General features: G+C 39.5%; 1 protein-coding gene across 9 annotated transcripts in view; it reads left to right on the plus strand.

Annotated features, from left to right (window-relative positions):
* LOC108717401 (mitogen-activated protein kinase kinase kinase kinase 3) overlaps positions 1–17217 on the plus strand; it is a 177332-nt gene extending 160115 nt beyond the window's left edge. For 8 of the 9 annotated variants that reach the window (XM_041564386.1, XM_041564385.1, XM_041564387.1 and 5 more), the window contains 9 exons: positions 2547–2664; positions 4562–4620; positions 7240–7343; positions 10166–10337; positions 10459–10527; positions 11855–11947; positions 13267–13337; positions 14143–14198; positions 15931–17217. In XM_041564386.1, the coding sequence (XP_041420320.1) occupies positions 2547–2664; positions 4562–4620; positions 7240–7343; positions 10166–10337; positions 10459–10527; positions 11855–11947; positions 13267–13337; positions 14143–14198; positions 15931–16018 (830 nt within the window). In that variant the 3' untranslated portion in view covers positions 16019–17217. The remainder of the gene's footprint in view (positions 1–2546; positions 2665–4561; positions 4621–7239; positions 7344–10165; positions 10338–10458; positions 10528–11854; positions 11948–13266; positions 13338–14142; positions 14199–15930) is intronic. The other variant, XM_041564392.1, reaches the window with a different exon arrangement.
* The last annotated feature ends 5394 nt before the right edge of the window (positions 17218–22611 follow it).

Consider the following 22611-nt stretch of genomic DNA (forward strand, 5'->3'; position numbering starts at 1 on the left):
GCTGCTTCAGAAGGAGAGAAATAACAATTTACACTTCAATATTCGAAAAACCGTCACACATAGAAAATAGAAAGTCATTGGAAAAAGTCTTTATTTCTGGTGATCTATCTGAAACCAACTAGTTGTTTGAAGGTGAACAACCCCTTTAAGATGTAATAAGGGCAAGTATCACCAAATAACATACATGTGTTGTTTATCTGTATCTCCAACATCCTCTTTTGTACAAGAAATGTTTTGCTCCTGTTTGTGTGGATAGTCTTTGAATCCGACTTTTCATTACTTAAAGGGGTCGTTCACCTTCCGAACATTTTTTTTCAGTTCAGTTGTTTCCAGATTGTCCACCACAAATAAAGACTTTTTACCATGTTTCCAAAATTGAAGTCTAAAGTTTAATGTCCCTGTCCCTGGTGTTTCAGTGTGGCAGCTCGGTGATCAACGTTCAGGATTCTGAATTGTTAGATTTAATTGAAGCAGTTGTTACAATTTGCTACATTTAATTGATACATATCTCAGGGCTATCTGTGCAATATTAGAGACTATTGTATCAATTCCTTAAAGGGCACCTGTTATTCCCAACAAGGTGCGGACTAATAGAACCCGCATTCCGGTTGGGGATAACAGTAGGTTTTTGGGTTTTTTTAAATGCCCCCCACCAGCGCTACGCTACCCGCACCAAGAGGGAGCTCCCAGTGTGAGCAGCCATGTCTGGTCACTCGCATGCACATAAAGGCATGTGACATCACGTGCATGTGCATAATGAGCAATTCGTGGCACATTTTCATTATGTGCATGCGAGTGACCAGACATGGCTGCTCTTGGTGCGGGTAGCATAGCGCTGGCGGGCGGCATTTTAAAAAAAATAAAAAATGACTGTTATCCCCAACTGGAATGCGGGCTCTATTAGCCCACATCTTTGGTTGGGGAAAACATTTTTACCCAACATCTGCCCTTTAAATAAAACTCAGGGATTCTGCTCAGCAGGGACAAAAATGATAAATGTATCAACCAGTGATGGGCGAATCTGTCCCATTTAGCTTCGCCGATAATTCACGAAATGGCGATTTGATGTGCCACAAACCGTGCAACAAATTTTTGATACATGTCAAATTTTTTCACCCATTTCTGTGGCAAAACTTGGTGAAAAATTTCGCTCATCACTGGTATCAATGTAAATCAGTTTATAACAGTTTACACAGTTGGCGACCGTCCCTCCCACAGTTGCTTCAGAAACACATAAGGGGAAAAATCAAACTAAGCTCCTATATTAGAAAAATGGTAGGAATTCACCAAATCCAGGATTCTGTTCGTGATTCGGCCAGGATTCAACCTCTTTCAGCAGGATTCGAATTCGGCTAAATCCTTCTGCCCGACCGAATCCTAATTTTCATATGCAAATTAGGGGCAGGGAGGGAAATCGCATGACTTTTTGTCACAAAACAAGGAAATAAAAAATATTTTCCCTTCCCACCCCTAATTTGCATATGCCTATTCCATTCGATATTCAGCCGAATCTTTTGCAAAGGATTCAGGGGTTCGGCCGAATCCCAAATAGTGGATTCGGTGTATCCCTAAAAAATGGTCATAAATAGAAAATAGATAGTAATTGGAAAAAGATTTTATTTCCGGTGAACTATCTGAAACCAACTGAACTGAGTTGGAATGTGAAGGTGAAAATATTGCATAATGAACAGGAATCTTTTATTTCATCTGCAAATGGAAGCACTGCAGTCCTTTAGGTCCCAGCATGGCTGCTTGCAAAGCTACAGGGAAGCTTGTTTCTGATACAGCAGGGAAAATAAATATTGAAACAGCAACATAAATATATATCTTTCTTTATATTGCTTCCTGAATACTGACATGTTTCAGCAGGTTTCTTGGCTTTTCGCACCTCCTTTTCTTCATGTGTTCAATACGTATTCCCTGTTTCATTCCACTTTTCTTTTCCACTTTTCATTTGTTGTGAGTTCTTTGTACTGTATTAAAGATTCAGTGACAGAAGTACTTGTTACAAATGTAGGGCAATAAGCTCACAGTTTAAAGGCCAAAAAAAGGTTAGTTGGAGACCTTTGTAGACATTCTCCAGCAGTTATTTATTGCTGTTTAAGTGACAGTATGTGTTCCCTTTAAAGTTATGATGGCTAAGCAAGTATGGCAGTCCCGAAGTATCGTTACTCCCATAAGCACATGTAGAACAGCCAAATGGAAAAAGCAGGGTCACAGCTTCCTTCAGAGTTCCTGTTGTGATTCCACAAGATGAACAACTGCAAACGCTACTGTCCTTTGGCATCTAGAAAGAGTTATATGATTCTACAGGGATTGTCCCATGCCAGATTTCAACTGTTAGCCTTACTCTATTTTTAATCCTTTCTGGGCAAAATAGCAATCCATAACTACCGTCCTAAATTCTATAGATTTCTTTTTCTGTAGTATAACTGATCGAGTCTACTCTCCAGCAACAGTCTAATGGTATAACATAGTGATATGTTTATCATGCTGGTGCAGTGGATACTAATGCCAGAACATTGTTTTTTTCTAATATTGCACAGGTAAAGCATCTCAGCTCTATTCCCACAACCTACCTGGGATTTTTGATTATGCAAGGCAAATGCAGAAACTCCCTGTTTCCATCCCAGCACACAAGCTTCCTGACAGGATACTGCCCAGGTGTGTATATGACATGTTTCTCTATATGATGTGATTCTGTATGTGTTCTCAGTCATCCCCAAAGTCAACAGATATAGTGAATAAAGTACCCCCTCTTGTAAAATATAAGGATATTATAAGTTACCGAGGAGTTTCATGACCATATAAAAACACGAGGCCGAGTGTTTTTATACAGGTCATGGAACTCCGAGGTAACTTCTAATATCCTCATATTTTGCAACTGGGGGTACTTTATTTATTATAATACACAAGTTTCAGTGAGTCATGTGACAGAAATGACATCAGAACTCACCGTTTATAACTGATGACATCAGAACTCACCGTTTATAAGGATATCATTTACAGGATATTCATGGCTTTTGTGTATTATATAGATATAGACCAGTGTGTAGGCCAGGACTTGATTATCCAACTCCCATAACCTTGTATGTTGTAAGACACTCGCTGGTATGTGGTGCAGCTGGGGTAGTGCCTTTGTGACTCTTATATCAGCTGTTTGTTGTGTACCCTTTAAAGGAGAACTAAAGAAGTAGTGCAGAAATGTTGTACATTATGTTTTGGCTTCTGTACCAGCCCAAGGCAACCACAGCCCTTTAGCAGTAAAGATCTGTCTCTCCAAAGATGCCCCAGTAGCTCCCCATCTTCTTTTCTGCTGATTCACTGCACATGCTCTGTGCTGCTGTCACTTACTGAGCTTAGCGACCCACTCACAATATACAGTACACATAGAATAGAAATGTCACACTATAAGGCTGATTAGTAATTAAAACAGATAATTACTACATGGCAGCACAGAAACCAGTGCAATTAGCATCAGAATTTAATGATCAGCCCTGTAGCATCAGTTTATATTACAGACCAACCTAATTTTCTGCTTGATAATTAGTGACGACCCCTAAGCTTAACTTCTCAACAGCTGCTCAGAGCCCACTGAGCATGTGACTGTCACAGACACTTTCCAAGATGGTGACCTTCTGTTTGAAGTCCTGGATCATTGCTGCTTTTGACAAGCTGAAACTTTAGTTCAGTATATAAAATAATGGCAATGACACAGTTTTTTGTCGCCTGCAGTAAATGTGCACTACTGTGGGCAACAAAATATCCATAGTTTCCTTCTATCTAGCAGTAATGTGCCTCATGGGGCAACTTAAAGGGGTTGTTCACCTTTAAGGAAGCTTTTATTATGTTATAGATCGGCCAATTCTTCAGGACTCTTTGTAGCTTTCCAATGGGTGTCACAGACTCCTTTCTAAAAAAACAAATGCTCTGTAAGGCTACAAATGTATTGTTATTGTTACTTTTTATTACTGATCCTTCTATTCAGGCCTCTCCGATTCATATCCCAGTCTCTTATTCAAATCAATGCATGGTTGCTAGGGTAATTTGGACCCTAGTTACCAGATTGCTTAAGATGAAAATTGAAGAGCTGCTGAATAAAAAGCTAAATAACTCAAAAACTTTTAATAATAAATGAAAACCAATTGCAAATTGTCTCAGAATATCACTCTCAACATCATACTGAAAGTTATCTTCAAAGGTGAACAACCCCTTTAAGCTATCTCACAAAGCAAAAGTGACACGTTTTTGAAACTGGGTATTTTGAAAAGTTTAATGAACCTGTTGGGCACCTAAGAGAATTATTGAGGGCTAAGTATCATGTCTGGAAGAGCAAACAGTATTAATTTTGTGCATTTTGTTTACTTACAGCTAAATACACACAACTCATTGATTTACTGTGCTGGGGAGGATTAAATAAATTCCAGTGCATTCTCCCACACAACACAAGTTATGGCTTAGCCAATATAAATATTGATCTGTGGGCTCAGTGCATTGCAGTTATTAGGATTTATGTACTGTGCATTCATGCTCCTGCTCTTTTTTCACCATTGCCCTGCAGGAAGTTTGCTGTTTCCACAAAAATCCCTGAAACAAAATGGTGTCAGAAGTGCTGTGTTGGTAAGTTTATTATTATTCATATACGTATATTATTATAGGGCTTAAGAAGGCTTCCCAGCAGTGCAGAGTAACATTGCCGCAGATGTACAAGGATCACAGAATAGGGAACGATTCAAAAAGGGCTTAAAAATAAGCTATACATGAGATGCATGCTTTTACTACTACAGGTATGGAAGCTGTTATCCAGTATGGTCGGGACTTGGGGTTTTCTGGATAACGGATCTTTCCGTAATTTGGATCTTTATACCTTAAGTCTACTAGAAAATCATGAAAACATTAAATAAACCCAATAGGCTGGTTTTGCTTCCAATAAGGATTAATTATATCTTAGTTTGGATCAAGTATAAGGCACTGTTTTATTATTATAGAGAAAAAGGAAATCATTTTTAAAAAAATTTGGATAACATGAAGTCTATGGAAGACGGCATTTCCGTAAATCGGAGCTTTCTGGATAATGGGTTTCCGGATAATGGATCCTAACAGCTATAGGATGCCTTATCTGGAAACAATTTATCCAGAAAGCTACAAGTTATGGGAATGGCATCTGCCATAGAGACTATTAAAGGGGTTGTTCACCTTCCAAACACTTTTTTCAATTTAGTTGTTTTTAGATTGTTCCCTAGAAATAATGACTTTTTCCAATTACTTTCCACTATTTATTTTTTAAGTTTTTTCCAAAATCTAAGTTTAAAGTTGAATGTTCCTGTCTCTGGTGTTTGAGTCTGACAGCTCAGTAATTCAGGTGCAGATTCTGAACTGTTACAATTTTGCAACATTGAGTTGATACATTTCTCAGCAGCATCTCTGGAGTATTAGCAACAATTGTATCAATTCTAACAGCTGCCTGTAATGAAACCCAGAGATTCTGCTCAGCAGGGACAAAGATAAGAAATGTATCAACTAAATGTATCAATTTAGAACAGTTTACAGGATCGGCGACCCCCCCTCCCAGAGCTGCTTCAGAAGGAGAGAAATGACACTTTATACTTCAATATTAGAAAAACCGTGACACATAGAAAATAGAAAGTCATTGGAAAAAGTCGTTATTTCTGGTGATCTATCTGATAACAACTAGTTGTTTGAAGGTGAACAACCCCTTTAAATAATATTAATAGCAAATAATTAAAATTTTAAAAAATTGCTTTTCTCTGTATTAAAATCATATCTTGTACTTGAGGTTAAATAAGCTGCATGAATCCATATTGTAATAGAGTGTAACAGATTTGCTTTGGTAAAATTAACCCCAGGCAGACCAGCCATACAGTGTAACAGATCACTTATACTATACACATACTATTTATTAACTATCCCTTTATGTTAAACTAGGACTGGAATTCATAATAGCCCTGGCGTTTCAAATACACAGAGACCCAAAGAGCCCCCCACCAGCCCACTAAATAGTGACTATCTTTTGAAGCCAGTCCTGGCTTTTGTTCAACTACTTTTGTACTGAGCACATTGGCACTTACTGCAGTATAGTGATTAGCACACATAGTGATATTATATGTTACATACATGCATGTGTGCTTCTATTTTGATATAGGCAACATTAGAATTACTTTGGGTTTACAGAATTAAATTTTAAAGATATTTTCAGGTGGAAAAACTGGTATTTCCATGCACAATCCTATCACAATTCGATCAAGCCTTGGGGCGTCAAGTCCTTAAGGTGGCCATACACAGGGATCACCAAATGAGCGGGTCTCTCCCTGATATACCCACATTGAGGTGGGCAATATCTGGCCGATCTGATCGTGGGCCCTAGGACTCAACTATTGGATCAGAATGGAGGCAGTATGGGCGGTCGGATAGCCGGACCGCATCAACGAACAGATGTGGCCACGATGCGACAGGATTTTTAAGCCTGCCCGATAGACATCTGGCTAACTTTTGGCCAGATATTGATCGGGCAAGCCCGTCCGAGGGCCCCACATATGGGGGGCCTTTAGCCTCTGCTCTTGGTGACTGAGAACATGATAAAAGTTTTTCTAGATAACACTACCCATTATTTTATGATAATATTTTATCAGGATACTTTATGGTGACATGGCTGAGTAAAGAACACTTTGGATGTTGCACAACTTTACCTTGAGACATCTGAGAAAAAACATGTAACTCACTTCCAAAGTCCAGCCATGTATCAATTGTGCATTCTAACTTTTTTGGGTAGGAAATGTATTCTGAAATCAAGAAGACTTATCCTAGGACAAATTTATATATAGGGATGGTTCCTTGAAATAATGGATAGTTGGAGGTAGGGTTGCCACCCGGCCGGTATTTTTCCGGCCTAGCCGGTAAAACACCTGTCAGGGCCGGGGCCAGTATTACAAATTTACCGGCAATGTAGCTGCCAGTAATTTGTAATACGCAAACAAAAGCCCTTGGCCCTCCGGCGGAAACGTACCATTCCTTCGTCTTCTGCCCCATATAGTTACCGCCCCCACCTCTGGCCGATAATTTTTTTTTTAAAAAAAAGTGGCAACCCCAGTCGGAGGCTTTATTAATATGCTACTGCATACAGAAGACGATTGTAGAAAATAATATGCTTTGTAATATGCTTCTTTGGCTGCCATTATTGCATGTCGTTAATTACTGTCTTTCTTCCTACATTTTTTGCAGTAAGAAATCCTTATACAAGCCATAAGTACCTGTGTGGAGCTCTGCAGTCCAGCATCGTATTATTAGAGTGGGTTGAACCGATGCAGAAGTTTATGTTAATCAAGGTTGGTACAGGTCTCATTCTCATAACGATCAAACAGATCCCTCTATTTAAACGGCCAAAGGGCATTTTTAAATGTAGTTATATTTGCAACTAGCATTTGTTTGTACTAGTTTAATGTACCCCCACTTAGTAGGGATGCACCAAATCCACTATTTTAGGTTTCGACTGAATCCTTTGTGAAAGATTCTGCAAAAACGGAATCCTAATTTGCATACTTCTGCTGAAAAAGGCAGAATCTTGGCCAAATCCTGGATTCAGTGCATCCCTACCAATTAGTGGCTTGAATTCCACAATGGATAAAGAAACTGCATAGACAAGAAAATGAAGAGAAGTATTAAAAAAGTTGAATCTATTACATCTAGCCTGGCATTCAGACTAGACGGTGTGTTTACTATCATGTAGGGATGCACTGAATCCACTATTTTGGAATTCAGCTGAATCCCAAAGCCAAATTTGCATATGCAAATGGGTGCAAGGACTTTTGGCTTTTTTTTTTTTTTGCTTGACGAACCGTCATGTGATTTTTCGAATTTGGTTCAGCCAGGCATTTGGATTTGGCAGAATCCGAGTCCTGCTGAAAAAGGCAGAATCCCAAACTGAATTCTGGATTTGGTGCATCCCTGCAATCATGGAATCACTGATACCATGAAATGCATTAAGGAGGGATATATATGTCTGTTTTACTTTATGCATATAGGATATGCAGCGCTTTACAATATAGAAATACACAGGAAGGAAGGACAGACATTAAAATATGTATAGAGCTACAGAGATTAAAGGACAAGGAAAGTCTAAAATAGAATAAGGCTAGAAATGCTGTATTTTGTATACTAAACATAAGCATGAACTTACTGCACCACAAGCCTAATCAAACAAATGATTTATGCTTTCAAACTTGGCCACAGGGGGCTGTCATCTTGTAACTTTGTTAAACATCTTTGCCTGACCCTGCACATGCTCAGTGTGGTCTGGGCTGCTTAGGGATCGTCATTAACAAAGCTGCTTGAGTTCTGCATGGCTGGAAAGTAAGGTGGGGGCTCCCCCTGCTGTTCATAAGTATGATTGTTTCCCTGCTCAGCAGTTAGGGACCATCTGACAATTCCTATTCACAGCAGTAAATGAAGGGAGAATTTCACTGCATACAGTCAGGTTTCTTATAAAAAAGGTACACATTTTTTAATTAAAGTATATTGGAGATAGGTTTCTTTTTCATTAAAGAAAGTAAAAATGGGATTTTACTTTTTTGCCTTTCCTTGTCCTTTAAGTGCACTAGGTTGGAAAGAAGTCTGTGGCCCATAGAGTTTACAATCTAAGTTACAATGTAACTAAGGAAGATGATATGGTATAAGTGAAATGAGTGGCTGGTTCCCAAGCTTGTTTGTGTGGATAAATGACCCAGCTGTTCCCTGGCTAAACACCATGACGTGCCTATTTCTCCAGTCATCAGGCACTGACAATAAAACAGAAAAACTCTCAAGCATGAAATTGAAGATCTGAATTGCCAGATATGTAATGCAGTATAATATTTCATCAGATTAGATGGATATATATTGTTTATCTGCAGCTAAGCTTTTTAGTCTGATATCATGAAAATCTGAGCACTCTGTCTTTGGTTTAATAGAGAAGCCCTGGCTGCAATCATGTTCCATAATAAATATTTGTGCACCAGACGGTGACCTCATCTTAGATCCCCTTTGTTCCTTTATATATACTGTATATAGCTTTTCTTTTGGAGATATATTGCAAAGCTGTTTGAAAGATATAGGTATTTACTTGCAAACAAAGAACACCAAGGGAATGAAGCATAGTTCTGTGACAAAAAACAATCCTACAGTCCCAAGGTGTAATTGGTTGACTTTTCTCATTTTGATTCTGTACTGTAACTTCAAACCCTTGTCAGCAGTCAGCTAAATTGGCCCTGATGTAGTCCTCACAAGCTATTTTAACCCCCACCCACATGCCGGGCTCCATAGACCAAAATTATCCGATCAGAAACATGTAGTATGTCAGCTGAAACACCTGAAAGCTAAAGTCATAATAGTGACTTCATCACTGGAACCTAAGATTTTCAGTATTAAAGGAGAAGGAAAGCTATGGAGCATAGATTGCCAGTAGATTAGCTGCAATAGTGTAAGATAGAATGCTATATTTATTCTGTAGAATGTTTTAAAAAGCTCTAGAAGTTCTCTGTTTGTTTAGGATAGCAGCTGCAGTATTAGCTTGGTGTGACATCACTTCCTGCCTGAGTCTCTCCCTGCTCACTTATAGCTCTGGGCTCAGATTACAGCAGAGAAGGTTGGGGGGGAGAGGAGCATGCTCAAGCCCGGGGCAAGGAGGTTTAAGCTGAAAGCAGGAAGTCTGATACATCTGAATGTGTACACAATAGAAGAAAAGAAATGCAGTGTTTATTTTGACAGGGGACTCAGGGCAGCACTACTTTGAGTGTTTACTGGTATATTTAGATGGACCTTCCTGATAAGGCTTACTTTTCTTCTCCTTTAAAATGCAGACTTGACAATTTTTTTCCCTCTTAAGCAAAAACTGCCCAATCAGCTGTGACCTTCAGTTTCCCTGGAAAGTCCCAAATAACCAATAATTACCCAATAATGCAGTACTTGTCTGTGTTAGGACAAATAGAGGCATGCTTACATTTGCCATAATGATGGAGAGTCTCAGATTTTCTTTTTGCCTCTCCCTAGGAAATAGGTAAATCAAGATAATCTGTTATTAAATGATTCAGGTTACAACTGTTTCTTGCTAAACTTTTCATGAAAGAATTGAATCTGTTGCCAGGCATTGACTGAACGTTTCTCTTGTCCCCAGCACATTGACTTCCCATTGCCCTGCCCTCTCATGTTTTTGGAGATGCTTGTTGTCCCAGAGCACGAATATCCCTTGGTCTGTGTCAGTGTCAGCAAAGGGACTGATTTCAACCAAGTAGTGCGATTTGAGACGGTCAATCCGAACTCTACCTCGTCGTGGTTCACAGAAACAGGTCGGTGCAAAGAGAAGGCAAGAAGTGCCTGTGCTGTACTTTAGACTAGTTGTAATACATTTATAATTTGTTTTGAAGCCATTTGTCATTGAATTGAGTTCCCCGGTCTTTTTGTTAATAGATACTCCACAGACTGGTGTTGTACATGTGACACAGCTGGAGCGGGACACCATTCTTGTCTGCCTAGACCGTAAGTATCATAAATACCTTGTCCTTGGCCTAAGCCTGTAAAGATTTGAGTGGCTTTGTCTCGTGCCTTCTGGACAGGGGTGTAACTGGATATTACTGGGCCCCACAACAAATTAATTTTAGGGTCCCAACATAGTCAGATGTTGTCCTGTTTTACCAATATATGTTGAAATTGTTTATTAATTAGGGCCCCCCTGCAGCTGCAGGGTCTGCTTCCTCTTTAGTTACGCCCCTGCTTCTGGAACCTGTGCATAAGTAAACTTTCCTTTCTGTGCACTGTAGTGTGCTTGGAAAGTATACCTAAATTAAATAAGTGCTGTCCAATATGGTACTACTCACTGCCATTTCTATTTACAGACTAACTGCCATTTCTATCTACAGACTAACTGCCATTTCTATCTACAGACTAACTGCCATTTCTATCTACAGACAAACTGCCATTTCTATCTACAGATTAACTACCATTTCTATCTACAGCCTAACTGCCATTTCTATCTACAGACTAACTGCCATTTTTATCTACAAACAAACTGCCATTTCTATCTACAGATTAACTACCATTTCTATCTACAGACTAACTGCCATTTCTATCTACAGGCTAACTGCCATTTCTATCTACAGCCTAACTGCCATTTCTATCTACAGACTAACTGCCATTTCTATCTACAGACTAACTGCCATTTCTATCTACAGACTAACTGCCATTTCTATCTACAGACTAACTGCCATTTCTATTTACAGACTAACTGCCATTTCTATCTACAGACTAGCTGCCATTTCTATCTACAGACTAGCTGCCATTTCTATCTACAGACTAGCTGCCATTTCTATCTACAGACTAACTGCCATTTCTATCTACAGACTAACTGCCATTTCTATCTACAGACTAGCTGTCATTTCTATCTACAGACTAACTGCCATTTCTATCTACAGACTAACTGCCATTTTTATCTACAGACAAACTGCCATTTCTATCTACAGCCTAACTGCCGTTTCTATCTACAGCCTAACTGCCGTTTCTATCTACAGCCTAACTGCCATTTCTATCTACAGACTAACTGCCATTTCTATCTACAGCCTAACTGCCGTTTCTATCTACAGCCTAACTGCCATTTCTATCTACAGACTAAATGCCATTTCTATCTACAGACTAACTGCCATTTCTTGTGAGTTGTTGCTGTCTTATCACAATTTTTTACATTATTTTGCTCCAGTTTTCATCAAACAGAGCTATTTTTTGTCTTGCAGTGGTTGGAAAAGGTTCAGTTTGTAGTAATGGTCACATCTAAAGTTGACGTCTAAGGATTGTCTTTCCAATTTTATTTCAGGTTGTATAAAGATTGTAAATCTTCAGGGAAGACTGAAATCTAGTCGAAAATTGTCTTCGGAACTTACATTTGATTTTCAAATAGAATCCATAGGTAGGTAAAACTAAGCTCCGTTGTTCTTTCTGTACATTGCGGAAAGCTTCTAGTATTAGGATGACAGGGAGATTTATATACATTTTTTCCCTGTGGCTTTTTTTGGGAAAGTCTTGCTGACCACTGAAGTGGTTCTGCCAAATGTAAAACATTGTTTCTCAGGATTCTTACATTTAATCATGATGGTTTTCTGCCTGAAGAGGTTTGGGGATAAAATGCAGTAGTCAGGGTTTTTTCCTTGCATACACAAAGCATAAAGGCCATGGCACACCAGGTATGTGCACTAATGGTATATTCCTATCAACAAAGAAGTGTGTATCAATACTCAGACTGCCTGCCATGGACTTAAAGGGATTCTGCCTTAAATTTTTTGATGTAGTTGTAGTTTTTATTTTTAAATTACACAGTTTACACTGCAAATAATTCACTCTACTATATAAAATGTCATTCCTGAACCAGCAAGTGTATTTTTTTTTATATCGGTGTGTAGGCGCCATCTCGGGTCATTTTGCCTGGTCATGTACTTTCAGAAGGAGCCAGCACTTTAGGATGGAACTGCTTTCTGGCAGGCTGTTGTTTTTCCTACTCAATGTAACTGAATGTGTCGCAGTGGGACCTGGATTTTACTATTGAGTGCTGTTATCTGGTTACCTTCCCATTGTTCTGTTGTTAGGCTGCTGGGGGGAAAGGGAGGGGGATGATATCACTCCAACTTGGAGTACAGCAGTAAAGAGTGACTGAAGTTTATCAAGTACAAGTCACATGAATAGGGGCAGCTGGAAAACTGACAATATGTCTAGCCCCATGTCAGATTTCGAAATTAAATATAAAAAATTCAGTTTGCTCTTTTGAGGTCAGTGAAGAATTCTGCTGATGTGTTTTGAAAAAAAAAAAAAAAATTTCCCATGACTTTAAAGTCTCTTTTTGGAGATGAAATTTACCATCGATGACAGGCAGTTGCCATTCACTTTAATGGCAGACACATGTCTCTTTACCAGTGGTGGAGCAAAGTACCTGGTGAACCATGGCCGTACATGTTCTTATCTTAAGAAATTTTTGGAAATCTGAAAAGTGACCCAAGGTATGGCATGTAGTAAAGTGTGATAAGTGTAAAGTAGCCAAACGTCTAGCAGCAGCGTCACAAACTTTCAACTTCAATTAAGAAGGAAGCAATTGAAATGATTTTTTATTATGATCTAGGTGATGATCATTTTTAATAAGCAGCATTTAAAAACCTCAGCATAGCATAAAAAGGTTTTATTCTCTCATAAATGCTTTCCCCAGTTTAATAGCGTGTGCTTCAATATCTCTTCCCCTAGTCTGCCTACAGGACAGCGTTCTGGCTTTCTGGAAGCATGGCATGCAGGGCAGAAGCTTTCGATCAAATGAAGTAAGTGAACATTTTATGTAATCTTTGGATCAAATGCAGGCTATTTGAATGGCCCTTATTAAAGGACAAGGAAAGGCAAAAAAATAAAATCCCATTTTTACTTTCTTTAATGAAAAAGAAATTTATCTCCAATATACTTTAATTAAAAAATGTGTACCGTTTTTATAAGAAACCTGACTGTATGCAGTGAAATTCTCCCTTCATTTACTGCTGTGGATAGGAATTGTCAGATGGTCCCTAACTGCTGAGCAGGGAAACAATCATACTTATGAACAGCAGGGTGAGCCCCCGCCTTACTTACCAGCCATGCAGAACTCAAGCAGCTCTGTTTATGACGATCCCTAAGCAGCTCAGACCACACTGAGCATGTGCAGGGTTAGGGTCAGGCAAAGATGTTTAACAACGTTACAAGATGGTGACCCCCTGTGGCCAACTTTGAAAGCATAAATCATTTGTTTGATTAGGCTTTGTGGTGCAGTAAGTTCATGCTTATGTTTAGTATACAAAATATAGCATTTCTAGCCTTATTCTATTTTAGACTTTACTTGTCCTTTAACTGCCATCAAAACGAACTTCCAGTATCTTGAAATGTAATCCATCATGAAAGCCAAAGCTTTAAATGCATGTAACGTCATATTATTTGGCGATCAATGAGATGTAAATGTATTCACAAGAAACTTGAAAAATCTAAAAAAAATGGAAACCTGTACACTGCATAGGACTCCTTTATATACACAATTGGTGTATATTTAATATACATTGCTACAAGAATTACATGATATGATCTGATCTGCTCTCTTTACAGATCACACAGGAAATCTCAGATAGCACACGGATATTCCGACTTCTTGGTTCAGACAGGTAACATGATAAATTACTACATTTGTCTTCATACGTTGTACTCCCATTCTTGTCGTTTTATCGAAAGTTTCTTTCATAAACCACCCTTCTCAGACTGTCATTACAACCAGTAGCTTTCTCATCGTAAATGTCTGCATAAATGCACCCTCCGTATATGCTGAGTGACAGTTTTGTATGTATAGGTGCTGTTAGGTGCCCACAGTTAGTACAGTGCAGCTCCCAGAAAAAGCTGCAAATGTGTTATTGCCATATATTCAATGATATGCCTTCCAGAGAGCAGGGACTATAGAGAATTATCAAATACTGAAAACAATAGCCCTTATTTACTATACACAGTGCAGGGAACAAGGAGCTGAAAACATGAACTAGGTGCCATGTTTTTGGACATTGCTCCCTGCCCTGTGGTTTAAACTCCAATGGTAGAGCTCTTTGCACCCCCAACTGAGCCTTCCTCTTAGTACAGCTCTGTCTGCAGTCGCCAGTTTTATAATCATAAGGGGTGAAACCTGGTCAGCCCCTATATTGCATATTATTTATAGTCCCAAAGGAGATGCACTATATCGTCTGCCTGGGTGCTGCTAATGTAATATGTGTTACCAACACTGTTAATATTACTATTGCATATCATTTCGATGCATTCAGCTGCAAGCTAGGGAGCAGCACAAGGGACTCAAGGGAGATCTTGCTTTTAACCTGCTCATGGTGAAGTTTGCACTAGAAATCCGACAAGCGCAAGTGCTCCTTAGATGTGTGCACCCCTTGTGGCATTAACTAATGAGCACTAAAATATGTATTTGATCATCGCAAAGTAAAGAATAGAATCTGGCACTATGGGGCAGATCTATTAAGGGTCAAAGCAAAAATTAGAATTTCGGAAAAAAATGTATGGTCAAAACTCTCAAATTGAAATTGTGAATTATCCAAACTTGAATTGAGTTTTAATTCGAATGAGAATTTCAAGATTTATCGTACTCTGGCCCTTTAATAACTGGAACTCAAATTCAACTATTCGCCACCTAAAACCTACCAAATTTATGTATAAGCCAATGGGAGCCGTCCAGGGACCAATTTGGACATGTTAGTCGCCTTCCTGACATTCGCGTTTTTTTCTGAAAACAAAACTCGAATCGAGTTTAGTCTAATTCGATTCAAGTTTTCAAGTTGGTAAAATTCATCAGAGTTTTAGATGTTTGACTCGAATTTCGAGTATGTTCGAATTTAATAGTTTTAAAAAACTCACGTGAATTTGAAATGCGACCTTAATAATAATAATAATAAATGTGCCTCTAAAGCTCCCCATAGACGCGACGATTCTTCTTGCCTAACGACCGATTTTAGGGAAGTCCGACCAATCCTTCGAAATTATCATGCGGTTAGTGGGATTCGAACGATTGTACATCTTGCGATTTTTCGGCCGACATCTGTCAGGAAATTGATCGGCCAGGTCAAAAAATCTTTGTCGGTCCCAGTGCAATGTATCTATGTTTGCAGGGCCAAGCAGGCAGCTCCCCTTTGTTTTCCTGGCAAATTGGTCTTTTTAGTTGATGGTAAATTCGTATGATCGTACGATCGTTCTGAGAAGATCGTGGTCTCACGATCAGGATCTGATCTTTTAAAAATCTCAACATCTATGGAAAGCTTTAGAGTCCCAGGGCCACAGAAACTATGATGAATAGTGTATGTCTGATGCAGCAAATTACACCTTGAACTGACTCTCCCTCTTTATTTACAGGGTCGTTGTTTTGGAAAGCCGGCCAACTGACAACCCTACAGCCAACAGCAACCTATACATTCTGGCAGGCCATGAGAACAGTTACTGAAAGCCTTATTGCACAGCCACACATCACCAGGGACACACTACACCCGCCATCTTACCACAAACCTCGACGTCAGACAAAGGCCACACAAATGTAGTGGCTGTGTTTTCTAGAGATATAAATATATAAATAATTTATTGCGGCATGAAACAAAGATAAGGAATTTATTATGACATGGTGGGGATTCTTTTTCTGTAACGCCTCCACGCAAGTCACCATTGTGTAATCTTTGTACATACAGGTAGTATTACACCCTCCCCTCCCACCACACCTGCTGTGGCTTGTCATACTCAAATCACTCACGTGGCTAGTGATCCCTTTATGACATACAAGTGTCTTAATTGTACAGATGTAAAGGTCGTCTGTGAGATTGCAGAACAGCGGGTTCATCATTCTGAGAGTGCAAACCTTCCTCAGGATGGAATGGCCACTTGGAAAGGACCCCCCTCTCCTTTATTAACACTATTGGATTTTTTTTTTATTCTGTGTAATTTAGTAATGGCAATATAGATTTTTGTATAATGAACTGTAATCTATAGATAAGTTGTAAGCATTTTTATGACACACTTAACTTAATGCAAGTACACTGGTGTTTCTATTTGCACAAGATATCGTCACGTGATGTTCTGCGTCACAGGGTTAACGGGCGACTACTGTGAAAACGCATTGGCTTTATGTTGTAAGTTTTTTTTTGTTGTATTACAGATGGAGAAAGGCACATTACCTTGAAATGTATTATGTGAGCATATGTGTATGTAGGTGTCTGTACATGTGTGTGTGTATATATAGAGATAGATATATATATGTACACACACCACTGACTCACTGGCTCACATAGATATCTATTGAGAAAGCCACTGCTACAAGCAGCCATCAGTTCCTGGCAAAGCTGCACTTTGAATCTCCCTTTTTCCCAGGTTCACAAACACCAAAGCTTGTTTAAATCTCGTGTGTGTACTGGAAAGCAATGGCAAGGCCATGTGTGTAACATGAAACAGGTATGTCCACAATCTGAATATAAACGGACACATAACATTTCAGCCACACACTGAACATCCTAAACATTCCTCTTTTTACATGTGTATTCATGAATACAGGTATGGGACCTGTTATCCCGAATGGACAACAGGACCTGGGAGTTTTCATACCTTAAAGGGATGGGAAAGAAAATGTTTTTTTTTTTCAAAACGCAGCAGTTAATAGTGCTGCTCTGCACTGAAATCTGTTTCTCAAAAGAGCATTCAGATTTTTTTTATATTTAATTTTGAAATGGGACATGGGGGTCGACATATTGTCAGTTTCCCAGGAGCCCCCCAGTCATGTGACTTGTGCTCTGATGAACTTCAGTCACTCTTTACTGCAAGTTGGAGTGATATCACCACCTTCTCCCCCAGCAACCTAAAGGCCTCCATACACGGGCTGATAAAAGCTGCCGACAGACTGAGTTGGCAGCCTATTGGCCCGTGTGTGGGGCCATCCGACGGGCGTCCCCGATCGATATCTATCCTAAAGTCGGGCAGATGCCGATCTGGCAGGGTAAAAAATCCCATTGGATTGCGGTCGCATCTGTTCGTTGATGCGGTTCCACGATCAGACTGCCTGTATGGCCTCCATTCTGATCCAATCGTTGGGCCCTAGAGCCCACGATCAGATCAGCCCGATATCGCCCACCTCAATTTGGTCATATCAGGGAGAGATCCACTCGTTTGGCGACATTGCCAAATGAGCGGATCTCCCTGTGTATGGACACCTTAACAACAGAACAATGGGAAGGTAATTAGATAGCAGCTTCCTAACACAAGATAACAGCTGCCTGTTAGATCTAAGAACAGCACTCAATAGTAAAATCCAGGTCCCGCTGCGACACATTCAGTTACATTGAGTAGGAGAAACAACAGCCTGCCAGAAAGCAGTTCCATTCTAAAGTGCTGGCTCTTTCTGAAAGCACATGACCAGGCAAAATGACCTGAGATGGTGCCTACACATCAATATTACAACAAAAAAATACACTTGCTGGTTCAGGAATTAAATTTTATATTGGAGAGTGAATTATTTGCAGTGTAATTTAGAAATAAATCTACATCATAAAAATCATGACAGAATTCCTTTAAGTCTACTAGAAAATCATTTAAACATTAAATAAACCCAATAGACTGGTTTTGCTTCCAATAAGGATAAATTATATCTTAGTTGGGATCAAGTAAAAGGTACTGTTCTTATTCCAGAGAAAAAGGAAATCATTTTAAAAATCTGGATTATTTGGATAAAACTATGGGAGACGGGCTTTCTGTAATTCAGAACTTTTGGGATAACTGGTTTCCGGATAACGGATCCCATACCTGTACTGTGTTTGTGGCTTTTTTTTTTATTATTTTCTTTTTGCCTTATTTACATCCATGATAGGATGCCTATGAAAGTGCCCCCAAAATAATTTAGGTACTACCTCATGCAAATAGACTAAAGGAGATTACACATGAAAGACGCTGTTTTGTTTTGTTTTTCTGGAAGTGCCAAATGCAGCCCCTTGTGGCTTCTGTTTTATACTTTACTATGAAGTAGCCTATCATTTCAATGACGCATGGAAACAGACTATAGATTCTTCCAATGAAATAGACTCCCTTTCTTATTGCTTATGCTAAATTGTTCATTTAGCTTCTTTTTCTTTTTAATTACATTTTGATCGTCTACCACTAAATGTATATTATCTTAGAGCCCAGTATTTTAACTGACAGAAAAGCCAGTTTTATAGGGAAAAACTGAAACCTCCTGTTTGTTTGTTCATACAGATCGATTTCCTAGTAGGGACCAGGTTCCCCTCTAGTCATGGATTCTGGGAGTGTCCCCTCAGCTTTCCAGAGAATCTGTACATCGCCCTCCATGGAAAGCAGAAGGACTTCAAGTCCCAGAATCCAGCACTGCACATAGAACAACTGAGGGGTTGAATGAGTCTACCAACCTAAGGGGTGTAGAAAAATGGCCCCATAAGTCAGAGGTAGATTATCACAGTTTCCTTTTAATGTGAGACATTAGCTGTCGGCGTAAAAATACAGTCAGGCCCATAAATCTTTGGTCAGACAACTTTTTCTAATTTTGGTTCTGCACATTACCACAATAAATATTAAATAAAACAACTCAGATGCAGTTGAACTGCAGACTTTCAGCTTTAATTCAGTGGGTTGAACAAAAAGATTGCATAAAAATGTGAGGAACTAAAGCTTTTTTAACACAATCACTTCATTTCAGGGGCTCAAATGTAATTGGACAACTTAAAAAAACTGAAAATAAAATCTTCATTTCTAATACTTGGTTGAAAACCCTTTGCTGGCAGTGACAGCCTGAAGTCTTGAACTCATGGACATCACCAGATTCTGGGTTTCCTCCTTTTTAATGCTCTGCCAGGCCTTTACTTCAGCGGCTTTCCATTACTGTTAGTTTGTGGGCCTTTCTGTCTGAAGTTTAGTCTTTAGCAAGTGAAATGCAGCTCAATTGGGTTCAGATCAGGTGACTGACTTCAAGAATATTCCACTTCTTTGCTTTAATAAACTCCTCGGTTGCTTTGACTGTATGTTTTGGGTCATTATGTAAAGCCTCCCAATCAATTTGTCTGCATTTAGCTGGATTTGAGCAGACATTGTCTCTGAACACCTCAGAATTCATTCTTGTGCTTCTGTCCTGTGTCACATCATGGATAAACACTAGTGTCCCAGTGCCACTGGCAGCCATGCACGCCCAAGCCATCACACTGCCTCCGCCATGTTTTATAGATGATGTGGTATGCTTTGGATCATGAGCTGTTCCACGCCTTCTCCATACTTTTTTCTTGCCATCATTCTGGTAGAGGTTGATCTTGGTTTCATCTGTCCAAAGAATGTTTTTCCAGAACTGTGCTGGTTTTTTTAGATGTTTTTTAGGGAAGTCCAATCTAGCCTTTCTATTCTTGATGCTTATGAGTGGCTTGTACCTTGCAGTGCACCCTCTTACTTTCATGTCTCCTCTTTATGGTAGACTTGGATATCAATACTCCTACCTCCTGGAGAGTGTTGTTCACTTGTTTGGCTGTTCTGAAGGGGTTTCTCTTCAACATGAAAATGATTCTATGATCATCCACCATTGTTGTCTTCTGTGGACGTCCAGGCCTTTTTGCATTGCTGAGTTCACCAGTGCTTTCTTTCTTTCTCAGGAAGTACCAAACTGTAGATTTTGCCACTCCTAATTGTAGCAATTTCTCGGATGGGTTTTTTCAGTTTTTGCAGCTTATGGATGGCTTGTTTCACCTGCATGGAGAGCTCCTTTGACCACATGTTGTCTTCCACATACAAGCACCCCCCCCCCCTCAAATCAACTCCAGGGCTTTTATCTGCTTCATTGATAATGACATAACGAAGGAATTGCCCACACCTGCCCATGAAATAGCCTTTGAGTCAATTGTCCAATTACTTTTGAGCCCCTGAAATGAAGTGATTGTGTTAATTAAAGGCTTTATGCAATCTTTTTGTTCAACCCACTGAATTAAAGCTGAAAGTCTGCAGTTCAACTGCATCTGAGTTGTTTCATTTAAAATTCATTGTGGTAATGTACAGAACCAAAATTAGAAAAAAAAGTTCTCTGTCCAAAGATTCATGGACCTAACTGTATATATATTTTTGGAAGTTAAAATAGCGTTTATGCACCTTTTCTTCATTGAATGATTTAATGTCAAAAAGGGAGGCGTATTGTCCCTTTAATAAATTGCACCTTGTCTCAGTTACATTGCATTGTTACATAGTCTAAACTAAGCCATATTGTGCTACTGTTGGCACCAGACATTCTTTAAAGGGAACTATAGATCCAATTGAAACATATGTAAGGAGACCTACAACTACTAACATAGGTCACTTTGTACTACTGATGTAATGCACAGCAACCCAGCATTTCTATACATAGTTTCAGTAGGAACAATGGTTATACTATGCAAATGCTTATGTTCAGGGTCAGGTGTCCAATAGGGATTCCCCTTGTCTAGAAATCTGGTCCCACCCCAAGTCTGTGATTTGCAATTTCACTTGCGAGTTATTTACTGCAGGTTAGATTGAGAAAGCACGATTATAAACCGTTCTCAGTAATATCGATAGGAATAATGAAATATATCCGGGGGTAAAACCTGCTAAAGGTGGATACATTTTATAAATATGGCCCTACCCCTCCCAGCAGGGTCGGACTGGCCCGGCAGGACACCGGGAATAAACCCCAATGGGCCCCTGCCAGGCCAGACCCACTCTCCTGACCCTACAAAAAAAACAATTTGCAACAGCACGCAGCACCGTTCGCACATGCGTGCGGTGCGGTTCCTTTTGCGCATGCACGGTGTTGCAGTAGGCGGGCCCTGGACAGGAGTCCCGGTGGGCCCCCCAGTCCAACCCTGCCTCCAAGGGAGTAAATCCTACTTAAATCGCCCATCACTACCTGTAAGATATTGATTACTTGAGAAAGTGATATTCGATCCTGCACAGAAGGGAGTGGTTCCCACTGTAAGGTTCAAAGCTGGACATAAATGGGCTTTTATAGCCTGACACTCTGGACAGTCAGCAGCTTATTGGCTCATAAGACATTGGCCTGACTAACCTTTATTTGGTCCGAGACTTGGCCACAACTCGTTCAGATGAGGGTCTGATATCTAAATACATCATGTACTGTCTCTTTAAAACTTCGACCATTCGCCATATAAAACCTGCCGAATTGCTGTTTTAGCCTATGGGGGACCTCCTAGAACCTATTTGGAGTCAATTGCTGGACTTTTTTTTTTAGAAAATACTTCATTTCAAGCGATCGAATTCAGCCTATTCACCCGCAGAAAAAAAACTTAAACTAAATTACGGTTGGTCTTTTTTATTCGAATTTCGAAGTTATGGGATTTAAAAAAAAAAAACTCCCATTACTTCCAAATTTGACCCTTGATAAATCTGCCCTTAAGAGGCCCATTTATCAAGGGTCAAATTTCAAATTCATGTGAGTTTTTTAAAACGCCCATAAACTCCCATAGATTTGAAATTAGTCCAATCGAAATTTATTAATAAAATCTAATTTTTTCAGCTCGAGGGAATTGAACCGACCCGAAAACTCGAATCGAATTAGATTTGAATGAGAAAAACTCCATTCTAATTTTAAAAACTTGGTTTGAGTAATTTTTCCCCAGGAAAGGAAGGCTGCAAACAACTCCACATTGATCCCTCTCCCATAGACTTATACAGCAATTCGGCAGGTTTAAGGTGGCGAATAGTCGAATTTGACAACCCTTAATAAATCTGCTCCTAAGTCAGGACTTGGATGTCCAGTTTGCCAACATCAGATGTACAAAAGTTGTTTGGGTTATGAAGCCATTCATGTGTATGTGTGTGTGAGGTCCAATGCAGACAAATCTCTCCCCACTCCCTCTGTGACATTTCCCTAACTGCACCTATACTTGCCCTTTACATGAGCTGCCGATATATTGGCCATTTCCCTGCTTGAATCCATGATACACAGGAAGTCGTTATTGCTTGTGGATCTCCATATAAAACATACAGCCACCAGCAGGAACATATTACAGTCCATGACTAGTACAATGCAAAATTGTTTTC

This window comes from Xenopus laevis, chromosome 5S (genome assembly GCF_017654675.1).
Source record: "Xenopus laevis strain J_2021 chromosome 5S, Xenopus_laevis_v10.1, whole genome shotgun sequence".
Classification (NCBI taxonomy): Eukaryota; Metazoa; Chordata; class Amphibia; order Anura; family Pipidae; genus Xenopus; species Xenopus laevis.